Source organism: Cyprinus carpio, chromosome B13 (genome assembly GCF_018340385.1).
Source record: "Cyprinus carpio isolate SPL01 chromosome B13, ASM1834038v1, whole genome shotgun sequence".
NCBI classification, from domain to species: domain Eukaryota; kingdom Metazoa; phylum Chordata; class Actinopteri; order Cypriniformes; family Cyprinidae; genus Cyprinus; species Cyprinus carpio.
In genome coordinates, this window is record NC_056609.1 from 17,830,206 (window position 1) to 17,850,598 (window position 20,393).

The 20,393-nt window shown below is 36.9% G+C and overlaps 2 protein-coding genes across 4 annotated transcripts in view; one reads left to right on the forward strand and one right to left on the reverse strand.

Annotated features, from left to right (window-relative positions):
• Positions 1-7,003, forward strand: part of LOC109101218 (FA complementation group L) — a 22,147-nt gene extending 15,144 nt beyond the window's left edge. Inside the window, exons 8-14 of the mRNA XM_042736986.1 lie at positions 708-858; positions 986-1,069; positions 2,784-2,829; positions 3,155-3,236; positions 4,659-4,775; positions 4,934-5,005; positions 5,176-7,003. Of these exons, the coding sequence (XP_042592920.1) occupies positions 708-858; positions 986-1,069; positions 2,784-2,829; positions 3,155-3,236; positions 4,659-4,775; positions 4,934-5,005; positions 5,176-5,211 (588 nt within the window). The 3' untranslated portion in view covers positions 5,212-7,003. The remainder of the gene's footprint in view (positions 1-707; positions 859-985; positions 1,070-2,783; positions 2,830-3,154; positions 3,237-4,658; positions 4,776-4,933; positions 5,006-5,175) is intronic.
• vrk2 (VRK serine/threonine kinase 2) lies at positions 5,039-18,353 on the reverse strand. 3 transcript variants are annotated; one of them, XM_042736982.1, is made up of 13 exons: positions 18,002-18,352; positions 17,612-17,667; positions 17,439-17,508; positions 16,792-16,879; positions 16,240-16,348; positions 15,600-15,692; positions 15,175-15,307; positions 10,913-11,033; positions 10,514-10,572; positions 9,117-9,283; positions 7,111-7,251; positions 5,826-5,984; positions 5,039-5,601 (listed from the first exon to the last, which is right to left on the reverse strand). In XM_042736982.1, the coding sequence occupies exons 1-13, from the start codon at positions 18,126-18,128 to the stop codon at positions 5,218-5,220; spliced, it is 1,707 nt and encodes a 568-aa protein (XP_042592916.1). In that variant the 5' UTR covers positions 18,129-18,352; the 3' UTR covers positions 5,039-5,217. The 3 variants fall into 3 exon arrangements, with proteins under 3 accessions (XP_042592916.1, XP_042592917.1, XP_042592919.1); XM_042736985.1 differs by having other exon boundaries at positions 5,545-5,601; positions 5,781-5,984; XM_042736983.1 differs by lacking the exon at positions 7,111-7,251 and having other exon boundaries at positions 18,002-18,353.
• Between the last annotated feature and the right edge of the window lie 2,040 nt (positions 18,354-20,393).

Here is a 20,393-nt window from a genome sequence, read left to right on the forward strand (position 1 = left end):
GAAAGCGACTTCTGTGTGAGATGTAATTCATACAACTTCATACACTATTGACAACGGACAATTTTCATCGAAATTTTATTGTGGCAGCACCTTAACCATTAAAAAAAAATAATACAAATAAATAAAAACAAAAACATAAATAAGAAATGTTTAATTTCACAATGTGGTCCACAGAAAAAAATAAAATAAAGTTAGGTTTGGAATAAAATGAGGGTGAGTAAAAAATTAATTTAAAAATGAAATTTTGTCAAAGTGCTGTCAAAAAATGTATAGTGATTAATCACATTCAAAATTGTACATAATATATGTGTGTGTACTGTGTATATTTATTAATTATATATAAATACACACACATACAGTATAAATATTTGCATGTATTTATATTATATATAAATATATTTAATATATAAACATAACATATCTTTCTTATATATACATGCATGTGTGTGTGTATTTAAATATATATATATATATATATATATATAATAAATATACACAGTACACACACATACTGTATACTATGTAAACCAAAACTTCAATTTTGGATGCAATTAATCGAGATTCATCATTTGACAGCACTAAAATTCAATTAAATTGTTGGGTAAATTGGGTAAAACCGCTTAGTGACAAACATAAGTTAAATTCCAACTCTCAAGCAGGAAAAAATACTTTTGAGACTATTTTATTGCCCTTTGTTTTACACCCAGAGCACCTTAGCCAATGTCCACAGTCAGTTCCTGTTAAATGTGGAGGCTCTGTCCGAGTTCTGGTCGGTGCTGGATGAGATAGATGAGCAGACGTGGGTACTGGAACCAGAAAAACCCACGAAAGCAGACTCCATGAGAAGGATCGCCATCGGTAACATTACATTCATATTACTACATTTGAATCTCATTATTTGCAGATCACCCACCATCCATCCAGCTATGGCCATCCACAATCATTTCCCAAGATATTAAGCTGCCATATCGCTGTTCTTCCCCAGGAAACAATGTCTCAATAAAGGTACAAATTGACCCCAGACACCCCAAAATGCTGCCGGAGTGCTGTTTGCTCGGGGCTGAGCACGGTAGGCATTTTTCATATCTGCAAATCTCTCTGTTTATCTCCATACCGCTTTTATTAGGCTTTCCTGCATGTGAGAGGCAGCTCGGATGTGAGAAACTCGTGCCTCTTGTTTTTCAATTACCTCCGTACATAAGTGCACATGCTGTAAATGCTTTACTGCATTTAGACAGGAGCGCTACAGCTGGAGCGGCCCAGCTGACAGCCCGCAATATGTTTGCGGTGCAATGTGCTTTTAGATTTCGAGTGAGATGCTGCCGGAATGGAGGTCAGTTTGCACTATTTAAGCCGCCGTGATTGTTTCTTTAAATCCAAGGTCATGCTTGGCTGACAATGGCACACAGAACACATTGTCAGTTGCCTAGCAATGTTATTCATTGATATTAAATCCACACTTCAATAGTCAAGACGGTGGCAGTCGCAGACCCTCCGAGCGTGGGGTCAGACAGAAATATTGCTTTTTGCATTTACAAATGACAAACAGAGAGTGCGGCTATCACGTTCCTCCCAGATTGATCTCTCGGGTGGAACAGCCATGATGAGCGCGTTTTATTTGAATTATTTGAATATTTCCCTTTCTGTCAGACTGTTTGTTGACTGTGCTTTCGGCCGCTCTGCTGTGGCATTTCTTCGAGAGAATAGAGATTAGAGGTAAGAAATGACGCGGCTGTGCATTGTCTGTCAGTGCTCTGCGATCAGGTGAGGAACGCTGAATGAGAGATGAGGTAGAGTTAATTGAAACTGCTCGGCTACATCAGGGGGGTGAGCGCCGTTCTTGCCTTCATATACAATACTCCCTCAGGCTTGTTTTTGCCATGCAGATTGATTGATATGATTTATGTTGATGGCGTTTTTGTCCCCCAGTGCTTTGCAAACATTATGAAGTCCAGTGTGGATCGCTATTACAAAAAAAACATAAATAAGTCTGTATGTTTTAATAATGAATAATTGAAGATGTGACAGAACAGATAACAGTGCACTGTGTTAACTAGGGTCATCATACCAATCTTACCGAAAAATAAAATACCAATAAAAAATTAAATGACATAAATATAGTTTATTTAAAAAAATTGTTAATATTTAAGTTAATATGGATTAATGTGGATATATTTTTAAACAATATACACTATCGTTCAAAATGTTTTTTGATTTGTTTTTAAGAAATGAATATTTTTATTCAGCAAGAACACATTGAAATGATCAAAAGTGACAGTAAAGACATTTATAGAGTTACAAAATATTTCAAATAAATTCTGTTCTTCTGAACTTTCTATTCAAATAATCCTTAAAAAAAATAATAATAATAATAAAAAAAGGTATCATGGACTGTTTTCAACATCAGTGATAATAAGAAATGTATCCTGAGTTCCAAATTACCATATTAGATTCATTTCTGAAGGATTATGTGGAATTGAAGATTATGTGGTTATTCCATCACAGGAATAAATTACCTTTTAAAATATGTATTTAAAAAATTGATTCATTTTTGATTGATTTTTTGTTTTTGAGTATTTCATTATTTGCTGTATTTTTGATCAAGTAAATGTAGTCTTTGTGAGCTTTAAGAGACTTTCAAAAACATTAAAAAATCTTACCAAAATCATTAAATAATTTTATTAGTATTGTTTGGTAGTATTAAGCTAATACTGAAGAATCTGTACTTTTGGCATTTGTCTCTGCAGTTCTGTTAATAATTTTAACTCTTGCTTGTCTTTCAGTTGTCACTCCTTTAAGGAATAAGTTGAATGCTAATATGCATTTATGGTAAGCAAATAATTATACATTTCTGTTTGATTCCGATTACATTTTTTTTTTTGACAGAGGAATCAAAGTGGGTGTTGCATATTTCAATGCAAATTTGCCATTTCATATGCATGCCGCACATATTGTTCAGTGGATATCTGTATTACAGTGTAAAATGAATCAGAAACCACATGCTAAGAATGTCTTGGCCAAGAGTGTTGATTCTCACAGTGATATCCTGAATTTTTTGGGCAGTAATCACTGAGCTGTTTTCATTATACCATCATGACTTGACTGTATGCGTTTAATTAGTGTATGAAGGTCTGATTTCCTTCTCTCCTCATAGGAACCCTGACTGCAGTGTCCTACAGAATATGACGGATGTGTTAGAGATAGAATTTCCATCGCCTGCCACCCACGAAAAATCTGTACGTTGCATATTTTCGTCTCATACACTGCCACTTACAATTAGTTCCACAGCACTATCACATTTGAAGCTTGCAGTGTTTTTCTTTTTTTTTCCACCTCCTTTTCTCTTTATGTTTTTATCATCGGGAGAGGTGGGTACAGATTTCATTTAATTGGGTTGTTTACAGATAAGATCATTACAATAACAAAGGTGGCAGAATCTTCAGCACTATCAAGAGCTGTTTAATCATACCTCCGCCATTTATCTTTTTTCCTTGTGTGCATTTTTTATGCTTTCTCTCTTTCAGCTCGCGGGTTGAAAGGGCGCAGTGTTTATTCACAGTCTGTACCGCAGATTAATGCTTGACCATCATTAACATTCTGATGCGAGAAAAGTTTACTTGACCAGATGTTGAAATTTTTATCTTCCATCATTTTAATGGATTGCTCGGGAAAAAAAGCCTCTAATTATCTGAACAGCAATATGCAAACATGGACAGTGGAGGAGAAGAGAGCAGAATCATGGGAATTGGGTGGTGGGGGGGTAAAGATTCCCCAGCCTGGCTGAGGCGTCTTGCTAAGCAGGAGGATTGTGTGAAGAGGGGGTCAAGCATATATAGGGTTGATGAGTCCACCTGAGTCTCCTCACCCTGTGGGAACAAATATGAGCTGCTGTGCACCAGCAGGGAGAGTGAATTTCAATTGCAGAATTTCAGATCAGACTATAGGGATACAGTATATGAAAGAGATGCTTTTCATTTATTTTTATAATTATATTTATATATATTCTGTCATCATGAACTCACCATTAACTCATGGTGATTACAAACCTGTTTGACTTTCTTTATTATTTCAGTGGAACACAACTGGAGAAATAGTTTTCATGTATAGTACTGGTCACTATTTACCAATCATGCAATGAATGGAGACTGGATTTAAAATAAATTGTTCAACTCACTGACTCAGTTGCCAAGGCAAGCTTTTTGATTTTAATTTTTCACCTTATATTTTATTTCAGCTTTATTTAAATTACAGAACATGATTTTAATATTTTTTTGTTTAGTTAACATCAACACTGCTTACTGGAAAGGAAAACTATTAAAAACCTGACTGTCTCTCACACAAAGCTACTAAGCTTTAGAAGACTTTGAATATATTGTATGATTGGACCACTTTTATGATGCTGCTTTTATGCACATCTTTTTTGAATATTAAAAGATTCTATCCCCATTCATTATAATGGCATACAGTATAAGAATATCTGGTAGATTTGTCAATATTTCTCCTTTTGTGCTCCAAGGAAATATAGAAAATCCTACAGATTTAAAACAACACAAAGGTGAGTAAATGATGACAGAAACATCATTGCTGGTTACACTAAGATAATTTGTTGCTTTACTGACAGCTTGTAAGCTTTTCTCATTTTGTTGTTGTTTACTCAAAGTTTCAGTGTTGAATGTGGCATCTGCTACTCTTATCGACTTGAGTCAGCCATTCCGGATCAGGTCTGCAATGACCCACGCTGTGGCCAGCCTTTCCATCAAGCATGTCTTTATGAGGTAAGAGTTCGAAGATTAAGTAATTCAGTAGAAATTTAACAGTATTTTAAACAACAGAACAATCGTAGATTACCATGCCAAAACCAATATGCAATTTTCTAAAGTTTTTAATGTGGTAGTGTTTATTTCATCTTTTATTTATTGATTTGTCTTCACAGTGGTTGAGAGGTCTGCCCACCAGTCGCCAAAGCTTCAATATTGTGTTTGGAGAATGTCCTTACTGCAGCAAGGTAATATTCAACTTGATCACAAATAGGCAAACGCAGCATTAAAAAAATCATTTTATTTAAATCCACAAATACATTTGTTATAAATTCTAACTCGTGTGTCTAGTGCAAAAAATGACTGAAAAATAACTCATGCTAATCTGTATCTTATTTTTTTTTTTTTTTTTTTTTAGCCCATCACTGTGAAAATGGTCACAGGAAATGCTTAACAACAGTCATGTGGTGTTACGGCTCCAGTGAGGGTAATACCAAAAACCAACAACAGTCAGTATCATGACAACAAGGAAGATCAGCATTCTTTTGATTGGCCATTTACCCCGATTTTCTGATTTCCCAAAACCATTTCCTTCTGTGTAATGTGTCCATTCATCTTCCTGTCCACAAACATCACTTCCCCAGTGGTTTCCTTCATCATCAGTTTCTTCCCACTGGTTCTGATTCCAGCTGTGTTTTCTGCTGTAGTCGACTTCACTGTTGGGTACTGTATGGTCATCCTTTAGTCTCAGAGTATGTGTTTGGTGGTTCTCGTAGTGACGGTTTTGTCTTCCCCTCATGGTCATCCAGGTCTTGCCCTCATAAACATCTGTGTTCCTCTTTTCCTGTGTTGTTGGAGCAAATTTTATGTTTTCAAAATATACGAAATAGAAATGAGAGGGCCGTTATGCTGAATTTGTTAATAGACTTTTGTATCAAACAAACACTGCAAATCATATTTGTATTTCCTGTGACTCTTGATGCTTTTACAACATTGATCAATTTGAATAAGTGAATGATTTACTGTGCTTTATTTGGCATTTGGTCTGTGCTCTGCTGCTGGTTTTACTTGTTCAAGTTCCTGTCTCTGTCTGGCTCCTGCTCTAGTTCTAGGATGAACTCGCGGAGGGAGGGGCTCATCTTCATCACTGATATCTTCGTCACTTTCATAAGGCATAGGCGTTTGCCTGGCACTTCCTTTAGCAGCCATGTCTGCTTTTTTTGGTCTCTGTGAAGATGACACCAATGAATAATATCAATGAGAGTTATAATACCACTGTATGATAACACTATATATTTATTATGTATGCAAAAGCAACTTTTTATCAAAAATACTGAAAAAAAAAGTATAACAAGTACCCCAACTCTTAATTGATAACAATAAGACATGTTTCTTTAGTACAATATCAGCATTTCTAAAGCATTAAGGAACACTGAAGAGTGGCTGCTGAAAACTCAGGAATAAATTACAGTTAAAAAAAAAAATCCTTATTAGGGGCCTTTACTGTATCCATTAGTTTTCTGTACTAGATTACTGTTCAGCCTCTTTTTCTGCTTTGGAAGTCTATGGCAGCCCACAGAACCGCTTGCGGGAAAGTTATGAAATTTGGCACACACATAGAGGACAGTCTCAATATGAACCTCAGCAAATTTGGAGACTATCTCAAACTCTCTAGCACCACCAACAGGCCAAATTTGCACTTGTATTTCTGCTATCTTTTGAAAAGTAAAAATCTTTTTCTTCTAATTCCTTGGCTCATGCCAAATCGAGTGCATACCAAATTTCTACGGGACAAGATTTTATGCAATTCTGAATTTTGCAAAAATCTATTTTTTGAACTTTGTCCGATTTTCGCCAAAATTGGCTCAGATCATCTTCAGACAATGCTGGCAACACAAAGCGTTAATGAATTTGACAAAATTAAAAATTAGAGCAAAAATGGACAAGAGGCTGTATCTTTGCATTGCAGATCCTGGTGTTACACCAAGCATGACCTGCGGGCACATGAGTAGTTTCAGCACAGCACCAACCACTGGTCAAAAAAACTGACATTTTTGTTTATAATTTCAAACCAGTTTGACCAAAAATCATAATATTGATCTGGTTAGATTCGGAGCTGCAAACCAAATTGAACGATACCTAAATTTCCTATGTCTGCCTTTTTGGGCATTGGCCATTTTGAGTTTTGTAGTAAAATGCTGTATCAACAAATGTAGTTATTAAAGACAACTCTTTATTTTATTTTATTTTAGTGTTATGTTGTGCTTGGCCCTTTAATTGCCACCTATATTTTTAATAGTATTTACAGTATTGCTGTATTTTTCCGGGGGTTTTTTTTATTTATTTTTTATACCTGTTTGTGTGTCTCTCGTTTAGTCTTGCTCCCAACTTTGTTTGGTGTTGACCTGCCCAACTCTTCCTCATCATCTTTGGCTTCATCAGCAGGCTTTGATCTTGCTGTTTTTTTCTCAGTAGTCTTGGGCTGGCTTGCAGCCTGTGGGAGGTTATGTTAAATTAAATGACAGAAATTTACTTGCTTTTGTCTCTGAACATTCACAAGAGAGAAAGAGAAAGAGCACTCGATGTTACCTCCCTGACCCGGATCCTGAGAGAAGAAGACCTGCCCTGATTAATGACATCTACTGCTCTCCCTAAGGTGGCAACTGTCCAAACTAAATTTGGCCACAGATCACCAGCGAGGTCAGCTGTAGGCAAAATAAACTCCAGGAGTGTTGGAGTGACACAAGGAGCCGCTGGCCTCACGCTGCCTGACGTGGTTTCAGGAGAGCTGAGACATGAGGGGGACATTGATGGTGTTGTTTTAGCTTTTATTCAAAGGAACTGAAGCTACATGAAAAATAGAAAAACAAAGAAAAGGGGATTCAAATCTTAATGCCCTTGCTCTTGACACTGATGCTTTCCATCTGTGCAAAAGGTAGGGTGGTCAAGGTCAGAGGAAAAAGACACTTCTGCACACTGCTTTGTAAGAACTATCCATACATCCTTGTAGAACATTGATACTGCAACCATCACCCAACTACCTGGGCACAAACCAGGGACATCTATGTACTCACTGAAGGAACAATCAAATCTTCTCAGCTCTGAACTTGCGGTAATCATGGTTGTGCAGAATTTTTTAGAGTGAAATCCAATCATTCAGTTGAAATCCAGAATTATGTGTGAGGGCAGATTTTGTACTGGGTTCAAATTGATCAAGGGATCAAAAGAAAGCTGCTTGGTTTAAAAATGACTAGATACATCGCTATACTACTGACTTCTGACATGTTTTGCAAGTGAAATTTCACTTAAATTTCTTAGTTCATTCATGGCATGATATTTTTAATATTAAACAAATCATTGTTTGTATGATTCATGCATTAGTTATAAAACACTTGAAAATTGCAAAGGTCGATCTAAAACTGTAGAACTGAGATGTGTTCTTCAGGTGGTCCACTGTATTAACTACTGTGCAGAGTGGTTTCAATATCAGGCTACAAGTAGAGTATATGACACCTTAAACACTGAGGGTATTTACCAACTCTCCTCCAAATCCTCAACACTGAGTCTTCTCTACTGAACCACAGATCAAACCGCTGGACTGCTCCACATAAAAATGAGAGGCAATTCTAACTGGCGCTCTTTTGGCCTCAGCAAAATGTGTGTATTCAACAGCCCCAAATTGGGTTGCTCGGGTGTTTTCAAAAGTTCAGCGGTTCAAGTTGGCAGTGATCAACTGTGAAGTGATTCCAGAGGAATTAAGGTCTCCCCACTCCAGACCTCTTGAGAGCCAATAAGCCTTTTGGCAAGGTCAGCAAAGGTTAACCTACAACACTGCGGTCAAGATTCACCAGCTCATTCCCCTTATAGAGGAAAAGTGCCATTCTTGTCTCTTGTAATAGAGTGCAGGAATTCAGTGGGGTGTATTTTACGCCGTTCAATTCTGAATGCACATATAGACACTGAAATACAAGCCTGCATGTGATTGCAATAAATAAAAGCGCTTTAATTAAATAGCTCTCTTGTACGGTTTTGACACTGCATTGAGCTGTGGCCCCAGGCTGAGGGCCTTCAGTAACTCTGAGTCTGTCACCAATGTGTAAATCTACTTTTTTCTGGTCTGCACTACTTCGGCCCAACTCCAACTCCACCAATAGGCCAGTAAGACGCCTCTGAGCAGAAGTGGGAGTCAGTGTAGCATGGAAAGGGTCAGAGGAGGGTTCCCAAACCTGAGCATCTCCTTCTCTCTCCCAGACAGATAAATCTGCCGCAGCCCACAGGCTGCTTTGAAAGCTCCAGCCCAGGCTCATATGGTCTCTATTAAGACTACTGGGTTGCTTTGCCAAAGCATCTCATACTCACCCTTTGTGTGGCTGGCCTGGCTGGCCTGGCTGTCTCTGACGGTCTCGGCCTAGAGAGGTCCAATGGGCCTTGCGGCCCGGCCATGGACAGAATCTTCCTGAGGGCCTGGTAGTCTGGCTTTTCATTGTAGCCAAGGTTTTTCACAATGGAAAGGTACCTGGCAATCTCTGCAAGAGGTCAGAAAGAAGGACATCTGAATACGCAAAACCTAAATAGATGGTTCTTTCAAAAAAGAACATTCTGTCACCATTTACCCTCATATCATTCCAGACTTTCTTTCTTCTGTGGAACACAAAGAGATATTCTGAAGGACATTTCAGTTTTTGTTTTAACAATGAAAGTTGGGGTCCAAAACTTTGGAGTAGCATGACATACATCTAAACACCTCCATTTATCCAATTAATCCAATCAAGATGTAGGACTACATCGAATAGCAACACAAATGTCAAATAACGCCAAAACTCATTGGTTCTTACACGTTACATGACCAAACGTCACCATTTTTGATGTAGGCTTTGCATGCATGCATACAGAACAGAATTGGACTATGCCATTCAGGCTGTATGGATTAATTTCACACTACTCTTATGTGCTTTTTAGAGCTTGACATGAGGGATGATGGTCATCTTTCTTGGATGGACTGTAACTTTAATACAATTTAATAAACAATCTTAAAAATCAGATGTTGAGGAGGACGCATTGTCGAAACACCTCATCATGTGAAGCGTCCTAAATGTATCTTTTTTGGCAACTTCAGAAGTAAGGACTACTGTATTTGCATAATTCACAGCTAAACTCCAACTGAGCTGGACTGCATGTTTTATGTTGATGCATCCTGCAGTCGACCTAAATGCGTACTGAAAGCACACGCAAAAGTACAGCCAAGAGACAACCTGCATCTGCAGACTTAATTTTCATTCCAAAGGGAACAAAAACCACATCTTCCTAACAAATGGATGGTGGCAGGAGCACAATGTAAAAGTGCCTCTCTGTTCATACGAGAACACAAATGTGTGTCTAATATGGGCACCTTCCATTCTTCACTGTAATAAATATGTTAGATGCAGTGCTACGCCGGTGCACATTCTCTTTGTGACAGCCCAGCTGAATGTATACCACATGCGCAGCCTTGATGCATGTTAGAGGTCTTATCTTTCTGGTCCAGCTGCAGCCAGCCTCTCAAGGTTGGGGGAATAAGGCCTCATCATAATCATAGATCACAAAGCCCCCTTTTAGAAGACGCACGTGCCCTCGCTCCCTGTTTGGGGGGGAGGGATACTGCAGGGAGGCTAGAGTCCGTTGATGAAGGAGAGGCAAGGAGATTGCACTTGTGGGGATGTCCCTGCCCCATACCTTGTTGATCAATGCAAATGGTCTGCACGCTCACGTGCACCTACCCGTGCTGGAGCCGTAGGTGGACATGGTCAGGACAGAATCTGGCAGGTTAGACATCAGCCTGTGGTCAAGAGATGATAAATGGAAAGGTTAACCAGAGGTCCTGTTAAAAAAATGCATTTGAAAGCACATCTTTGCTTGCAACCCATTGAAATACACAATATATTTTAACAGTTTTATTATGAAGAACTCTGCAAATCTGCAGATTCTTATAATCCACTGCTTAAATTTCCAGGCAAGAAAGAAAGTGTGTGGCCTCACACCTTTGGTGGAGTTTTAAGGCTTTAACAAAGCAATTGAGTGAATAATTCAGGCTGAATAAGCACAGAAAGCTTCTGATCGGCAGCCACTGTACACAACAGAGCACAAGGGGTAGACCTGTGGTGAAAAGGCGAACGTACTTGGCCTTGGCCTCCTGGACCTCAGCTGGGTTCCGAAGAGATGAGAGCCAGGGCAGAGTTCCACACTGCCAGTGAAGCAAGCAGTAGCCCAACACCTCCAAGTCTCCTCGTCTGGATGGGGCTGTTGGAGACAGCGAAGATAAGGAAAAGAAGTTGAGTGTCGTTTGAGAAGCAAGTTAAAACCCTTTGATTGAATGACCTGTCCATTGGCTGCTGAAATATGGCTTATAAAAAGGCGGAGAAATGGAGGGGGGGTTGATAGAGTGCAGTATTTTGTTTTCTCAGCTGGTGCCCTGGCCTGCCTCACAGGCTAACGGGGCTTTTCTAAGAGGGGCTGAGAGTTGAAAGAGTAGGTCAGTTTCCTCCCACCAGCGTTCCTCACATCTCTCTCACACTCCCTCCTCCTTCGTCTGGTCTGGCGACTCGTCCAGGAACCTGATCCTGACGGCCTCTGACATGATCCAGACAGCCTGTGGCCCGGCCCGACACTCTCTCCGATGGAGAGCCAAGCAGTAAAACAAAGAAATAAATGTCTGGGCCCAAATAGTTTCCACATGTTTCTGGATTCCGTGGGGTCTCCGCTGGCCTTAATAGAAGAGCTTGAGATCGTGTGCTCCCTAGACCTCCTCCAACTCCACCTCTGCTGTAGCACATTACACAACTGCCATCTAGTGTAAATGTCTTTTGTTTACTAAAAATTTTTACAAGGCCACTACAATCTTTTATTGTTCTCACATTTATTTAATATCTAAGAAAAAAACTCTACCCTGGGCTAGATATCAATACAGATTTCAGATTCACAAACTCTTGATTTGATTCAGATTTTAATTTGATTCAATTAGATTCCAATCATACCAAGGTTCAGATGGATTCAAATCACAAACCCATCTTTTTGGATGATTAATTACAAGAACCAACTCACAAGAGCCTGATGTTTTAATGGGAATTGAAGCACTCAGTTAGGATTCAGGCTACATGTCACACTGGTCATGTCTGTTTTTGCATGAAGCCTCAACTCAATAAAATTATTTAAAAATCAACATATATTTTTTTTTTTACCCTGCACTAATTTTTTTATTTTTTTTTTTTTATTGCAATTCTTAACATCTCATACACTAGATTCTACAAAACTGTTCTTAACCTCAGGAGCAGAAGAGATTAGCATTTTTTAAATCAGTACATGGGTTTTGTTCTTCAAATAATCCCAAGAGTGCTGCTTTCACACTTACATAAACTCAACAGTAATCTATCCTAGTTCAGTTTTAACAACACCACTCTAATTTTACAGCAAAAGCATTTGCTTATGAGCACCGCATTTGCTTGTGTGAAATGGCCTCACTTAAATGGACTGATTAGTCTTACACCAACCAGACAAACAGCAGCAACATTTAGACATGAAATATTTATTTTGGATCCCAGCTATTAGACTAAAATACATTTTGCGGCAGACTGACCAAATTACAGGTTGTCTTTAAGCCAGGACCCTCAATGAATTATGCTTACCTAAATTTAAGTCTGAATGGAATGGTTTTGTCAGATCCACTCATATACAAGAGTTAACCTCCCGTTAAGCATGTCCCTTCATGAAAAGCTCAGACTTCATCAATAAGGGTAAATTAAGGCACATCATTTGTTCGTGCCTAGAGAGTGTATTAACTCAATACTGTAACTGCAGTCCATCTCCTGAGAAATTACCTATTGACTGCATTCATCAAAAGGGAAAATCTCTGCCTAAATCCATGACCATCATTGATCCTGCCATGCCCATTACGGAGTCAGCCTCTCTGCCCGCTAGCTAGCAACACCATTAGGCCACGTATATAGGTTTTCTTTATTTTTCTTCAACCTTGACCAAACTAATTTAGCAAACACACAATTTAATAGAAAAGATTTTAACATCCCTCACAGATGACCTTGAAAAAAAAAAAGCTTCTTAAGTGGCATATAAAAAGGGCACTATGACTAAAGACCAAAGTGCACAATATAAGACATGTTCTGTAAACATTCTGTCCGCCTCTATAACAGGGAACCGAAGGGGTGGGCTGCCTGGCCTTGTCCTGACACCGATTCACTTATAAAAAGCCAGATCCACAAGAATGATGTATTCCAGGCTGAGCACAACACCTTCCATCAGATAGAAGCTGTTGTTCATAATTACGGCCTATTGTTATTGTGATTATCCAAAGCGCCATGTCAAACTCTTGAACCTCTCCTTCTGAATTTCAGCTGGCTCACTTCAACCCTACAGGTGATAATTAGGCCTTTAGCACGGGGTTCAGCGGGACACAAAGTGCCTGTCTCTGCACTCCTCACCATGGTAACAAATCAACATCTACATGGGGTGCCAGGGGCCAAAAGAAAAGAAACAATCTGCATTCATCTTCAGGGCAGACGATGCTAATGACCTACACAACAGCCGCCGACAGCCTACTTCAAGACGGCTAGTGCTTTGACGTCGACTCGGCCACAGATTGTTTGATAGTGGCACAAACGAGTTTTGTCAAATTTACAGCCTCGCTGCTTTGAATTTAGCTTTAGGAGTGGTTCAGGACACTGAACTCCTGAGTCGGTCCATCAGTGGGTAGGTGTTTTTATAAACTCTCAAGTGTTATATCACTTGCCATATGCAGTGTGATTTATACAGTACAACTGGCCATACATTTACAGAGCAGCGAGACAAAATGAGGACCATATGTAGAATCCTGTACATGAAAAGTTAACAAATTGTATCAGGTAAGAACATGGTCTTGTCTGAAAGCAGCCAGACCTTGATCTGAACCTGAGCATGATTTACTTTCTGATGTATCAAACAATGTGTTGTACTGAGTCCTCACTATGAGTCATGCACTTTTTTCACTTTTTTTCCCGAATAATACACAGAGCCATTCCCAGATATTCATCCTCCACATATAAAACCAAATTTGTTAAATAACACCTTACTTTTTCATTTTTTTTTTTTTGTATTTTTTTTTTTTTGTCATGCCAGTGATTTTATAACTTGTTGATACCATGGACCCACAAACATGAAAATCTCCTTAAATGTTACATATCATGAAATTATGACTTTTTTTGGCTATATTCAGGTCCCCAGTGCATCTGCCAACCCAGGAAACATGAAAAAGATTAACCCAGTATTTTTTTTTTTTTTTTTTTAAGAAAATTACTGAAACTGTAATATCATCAAATTCAATAAATGTGTTTAAAATAGTATTATGTTAAATATATTTAACATATAAATTAATCTAACATGTTAACTTTGACGAAATAAATATTTTAATGTGTTACAAATATTTTTATACGTTTTAAAATATTATAAATATTTAACAAAATATTTTTGCAGACCACTTGGCATCATGTAGTTTTGCTACAACTTGCTACATTTAGGGAAGAAGAAAAAAATCACCCATTGTCAAATATTAAACTTTAAATATTTTTCTGCTGACTGGGCATCTTGTCTTTTTTCATGCACTTTCAAAATTAATAGCAACAGAAACATGGCTATTAGCAAGCTTTACCACTGTGTATTCAGTATTGAACTCCTGTAATATCATATGGCCAATGCATTCAGAGATATTGGCTTTGAGTACTAGTTCAACAAAACATCAAAGCTTTAATTAATAGTAAATGCATACAAGATGCAGGTTATGACTTTGACTAATTAGGGATTTCTTGAATTAAGTCTGCCCAAGTAAGCATGGATAGAACAATCAATATCCAATAAAAAGGACTGTACACAATTTACAAGTTAATGTGTTTCCAATAGCATGACCCAGAGTTGAGGACATGATGCTGACAAGTCCCAGCAATATAAACAGGACCCCATTATAAGGTGAGTAAAATGTATAGTGAATTCATACCTTTTGGTGAACCTCTTCCTTTAAAGTGAACATAAGATTAAAACTGACACCATTTACTTCCTTAATGCATGTTCCTTGTCTAATTTAGGCTAATACATTGCTATTCCAAAGAAGGGCTATCTATGTAATTCTTAATCAAATTTACAAAACCACTTTCCTTTTCCCTATTACAATTCCAGATGGATAAAAAAGTCCCAATCTATGTTTATTTTTCTTCCTCCCATTGAATATCCTGTTTCACTTGCAAATACTAAAATTATGGAAGTAAAATGGGTTGTAAATGGCAATTCAGGTTGACTTTAACTGGGAAATGCAGGGCATTCGTGCATAATAACAAATGCTTCTATCTAAGTAATACCTCAGAGTGGTTTCAAAAGATAAAATAAACGACACATTTCACATTACCTACTCCTTTGTGAGCGTCAATGCTTGTATACTCAATAGTGCCATTGTGTCCTTTTTTGGGGTTCTCTTTGTACTCTTTATGCTCACCATTAGGACAGTATCTGTATGAGAGACCGTAGTCAGCCAAGTACACCTGCAGGAGATAAAGTAAGCATAAATCATCCCAAAGACATTTTCTTTCAAACTGAATCCCTCCTACTGTATATGAAATATTAGTGCTGCAAAGCACAACGAGATGGGGTCAGTATTTAGGTTGTGACAGCAGATTGAGACATAGATTATACTCAAGAGTAAGTTTCAAATGTCATCAGTGCTGGCTCACAGTCTTAGTAGATGGTCAATTAAAGTAATAGAAAATTTCATTTGAGTATGTGCTGCACTATCGTTATATCGATATGATCGTGTTGATGTGTATGCAGACTCACCTTGCTTGGATCTTTTTGTCCCAATAATAGATTGGCAGCCTTAATGTCAGCATGGACGTACTCATTGTCATGAATATATTCCAGCACATCCAGCTGTTGAGGGCAAAGTGACAGAGGGGAAGGTTAACATGAATAATTTAGAAACCTCATAATGACCTACTGTAATGACTACTGGCAGATGAGCTGGATTCCCAGCAAATAAAGCAACTAAAGTTTACTCAAAATCCAACATATCAAGTATTGCTGTAAATATTGTTACACTTCGTTACACTTCACTACACTTTACACATCACATTTAATCAAACCCTACAGATCAAAGTGTGTTAATAAATTGTAATGAAGCAAGCAGCAGTGTTGTTATTGTTTACTATGACTAAAACTAAAAATAGTTTCAATAATTCAAATTAAGCTGAAATAAATTAAAACATAAGATGTAAAACTTAAAAAACGTGAACGAAAATTAGCAATGACAGCTATCTGAAATAAAATAAGTTTAAGCTGAACTACTAGTTACTAAAACTGAAATTACTGCTACATGTAAATACAAACATTAAAAATAAAAATAAGAGTATATAGGATGATAACACTGGCAAGCAGCTCTAAACTCAAATTAAATGATGCACATTCAGTGGTGTCTCACCATGAGAACACCCAACTGTAGCACAGTGGGCTTCTTCAAATGTCCACCATTCTCCATAAACACCTTCTGCAGGTCTGTACCCAGCCGGTCCATCACCATGAACCTGTACCTACACAACCAAAATGAAAATGTACTTAAATACACAATTATTAATACTATAAAAACATGGTTATAGAAAACAAAAAAGATGCACATTTGCATTTTTTAATGTCAAATTCAAGGTTAGGCTGTATGACAGTGTATACTGCTGTATGTGACTTTAAATGTGTCGGTAATGGGTAAAGATTTTTGTGAGCCATTTAACAGTGGGCAGGAATGCTTTATATTATTTACGCATGAGAATAATAAAAAAATACAAAGCAAAGTTTGCCCCAGGCAGACTTTTATTTTACTCTTTTAAAACTGCTTTTGCACTAAACCCAGACTTATCATTCATTTGTTATTAATATTTTTTTTTGTCCATTGAAATCCAGACAGAATGAGAAATTAATTACATTAGACAAAGTACTCATGCCATGATGAAAGTTGATTAGACAAACTCAAGTACAATACCTTGTTCCGTTACTTTCAGTCAGTCCAGACCCCCAGTACGTTGGAATCCCCAAAAACTCCAGCTGTTTGGACTTCTTCCATTTGTTCACTGTGATTTCAGAGTTAAAAATGTTTTAGCCATTTTATATATCTGCACATGCTTTATAAACACATAATGTGATATATATACACATCTCTCACACACTCATAAAGAAGCACTTCCTCCAGCCTAGCTGGAAGAGGAATCTGTCTTGACTGGCTGTGCACCAGATTGACAGGTGGTCAGGGGCCCTTTGGAGAAACCAGCATCATTATCAGCAATTTGGTCACTCTCTCTGAATTAGAGCTCAAACAAGCTGGGATTGCTCTAACGACCACAGAGGTGCATGTTTGCATTGGTTTATTAATTCGCCTAGCCAGCCTAATTTACATCTATAGCCACTTCATCAGTGACATGCACTCCATGTTTGAGAACTCTCAGATGAAGATGAGGGGTCTTCAGCATTTTCATGCAACACTAAAGACTGCATCTGTTTCTACCTCCTTTGGCAATAATACAATCAGTGTTTATGTTATTATTATTATTATTATTATGTCTTGCATAACAACAGAATTCCATTACAAAATTTGGACAGAATTTAAGTTTAAAAAGGAACAAAGTATCTTACTAGTATCTGGCTTTGCTGCTCGTTGGTAAAATTTCAATTCTGAGAATAAAGGTCCATTTTCATGATATTCCTGAAAATGTACAGCATAGAGATTAAAAAAACAGAAGCACTTTTAGAACATTTTTTATGATTATGAATGATATTTGTTCAAACTGTTTCAATATATTTCTTACCACTTTGATTACAAAATCAGTGTCATCGCGAACAGGGACATTCACATCCCGAGAGGCTGTAAAATGTGAACCAATAAAAAAAAAAAAAGTAAAAATTTTTAACTTGGAGAACTATCCAATCCTAATACCTCTAGAGTCATTACCTTATGTGAATCAAGGTGTGTCTATTTTTTTTTTTTTTTTTAAACATGATTAATTGTTAAACATGTACACTTTAAGTCATAGGTTTAAAATCATTTTTAAATTCAAGGTTCACTTGCTATATAAATGTCCAGGTCTTTCAATTTCGCTGCCCTAAGTTACTCTGCCAGCATGTCTAATGCCATATAAGAAAATGAAACTATAATGGAGCTTGGCAATACATATTTATGCAGAATATAAAGTCTTTACCTAAGTAAATCAGTCCAAAACCACCTTTTCCAATGATTTTACCGATGCGCCAGCTCTTCTTTTCTGAATCTGTTAAAATGTATCCTTCTGGAAGTGGACGGGGTAATGTGTTTTTCTTTGGTGCCATGATGATAAAATGTCATGTAACAAAGTGAGACTTATGACTGACGACGAAAATGTAAAGTTTCTGTCAGGTGCTGTTTCACAAACAAATTAGTTATAACAATAACGCGTTCTTATAAAAGCATGTCAACTTTCTATACTTCTTATACAGACACAGAATTTCGACTTATCATAATCACAGTTTCTTCTATACAGTTCCGGATCGTCCTGCTAGTGCTACTTCCTGAAAGAGACACTCCCGCAAAATCGGTTCCAAATCTTTAACAACCAATCAAAAACAGCATTTCGTATTCCTTTCATATTCAACCACCAATAAAATCGGTAGAAAGGCGGGGCAACAGCCGTGGTATATGTTTTATCACAGGACAGAGTCGATGTCATTCAAAATAGGGACAAGAGGTTCCACTCGTATTCGCGAATCGGTTCTTTTGGACAGTTTGCTGAAAAGAACTGATTCAGAAGTCACAGGTTAGCTCAGCTCAGTTTCAAATCATAAAAACAAAGGCATTTAATGTAATTTAAAATCATTTAGTGTAATTATAATTTGCACTTACAGTTGACAGTACTAAAATTGATTAACATCTCTTTTTGCACATTTCAAATAAAATCCAAAGCTAACTGTTATACAATCATGTCACAAACACATTTCCATTATCTCGTGTTTATATTAGTTTTTTAAGTGACTTTTCTTTTCCTAAACAAGCTGTTCAGCCTAATTTGTGAAAAAAAAAAAAAAAAAAAAAAAAAAAAAAAAAACATTCAGTCTGGATAATGAATCGTTTTGGCAGGTTTTGTGAACAAGATCCGAATCAAAAGATTAGTTCAAGAATATATATATATATATATATATATATATATATATATATATATATATATATATATATATATATATATATATATATATATATATATATATATATATATATATATATATTCTTGAACGAATCTTTTGAATCTTTTATATATATATATATATATATATATTATATATATATATTATATATATATATAGATATATAGTATATATATATATTATATATATATATATATATATATCTACTTATACATATATATATATATATATATATATATATATATATATATAGTTTAGCAAGGAATGTTTCAAGAGCTTTATACAATTTTAAGCAGGTATGCAACTATAGATATCCGTAGAAAATTTCCCTGGGAAAATCCGTAGAAAATTCAGCTTAGAATCACTGTGATACGAGCTCATTTGGGCTGTGTGGGCTGCAGCAGGGCTTACTTGGCTCTCTTGTAGTCCAGAGTGCAATGACACCAATCTTGAGGGGCCATGGCACCATTTTCCATAAATGCCCCTTATAATGAAGACTGCATAATTGTTGCAGTTATAGAGAGCAGCTTAGGATGGCCTTGCAGTGACCCACCTCAGCCCAAGTCCATATGGTCTGAAATAGATAATGAGTCTCTTAATGTGCTATGTATACTCAAAATGGACTGTAAACGAACAGGCTGTAATTTCCACCCAGGCCATCAAGAAGTGACAGATGAGTCCCTGTGAAACTGTCTTGACAATGTTAGTATGCCATTTTTTCTGTCATGCTCTTTCTGTTACTTTCTTGACAGCAGGGGCCACATCCCTGTATTTGTCATGTCCAAAATAGTCATAATAAAAATGTAAATGTTAAGCAAACTCTATTTACTGTAAAAGCTTTCATTGTACAACAAACATATGAAATAATAAATTGTTTGAGTAATGTTTTACACATATCTTCTTCATTTCATTTTTGTGATATTGACAGTCATGTATTTTTTCTGGCTGCAGTGTTTTTTTTTTCATAATTCTAAAACATTGTTTTAAATGCTTTGGAGGACATTTTGGAAAATTATTATTTTCTGAGAATTTGTCATATGTGACAGGGCTCTAATAAGCTGAAGATGACACTTTTCTACTTTTTTCCAATGCAGTGTTAATATAAGACAATGACAGTTTTCACCAATGTAACTAGTGTAGATCCATGTGTGTTTTTCTTCTTCTTCTTCTTCTTCTTCTTCTTCTTCTTCTTCTTCTTCTTCTTCTTCTTCTTCTTCTTTTGTGAGATTGTGTTGTGTTGGTTTTGACCTTTTTGGGTCAGGTAGCAGTAATACTCTGTGAAAGGAAAACATCAGCTTCAAAAAAGAATACGCTGAACAGATGAGGAAAATGCATTTTAAAATGTCACGGCTTAACCCTACACAATAAAAATGTTATGTATTTATGAATGCATTTAAAGATGCATATGTAAAAGGG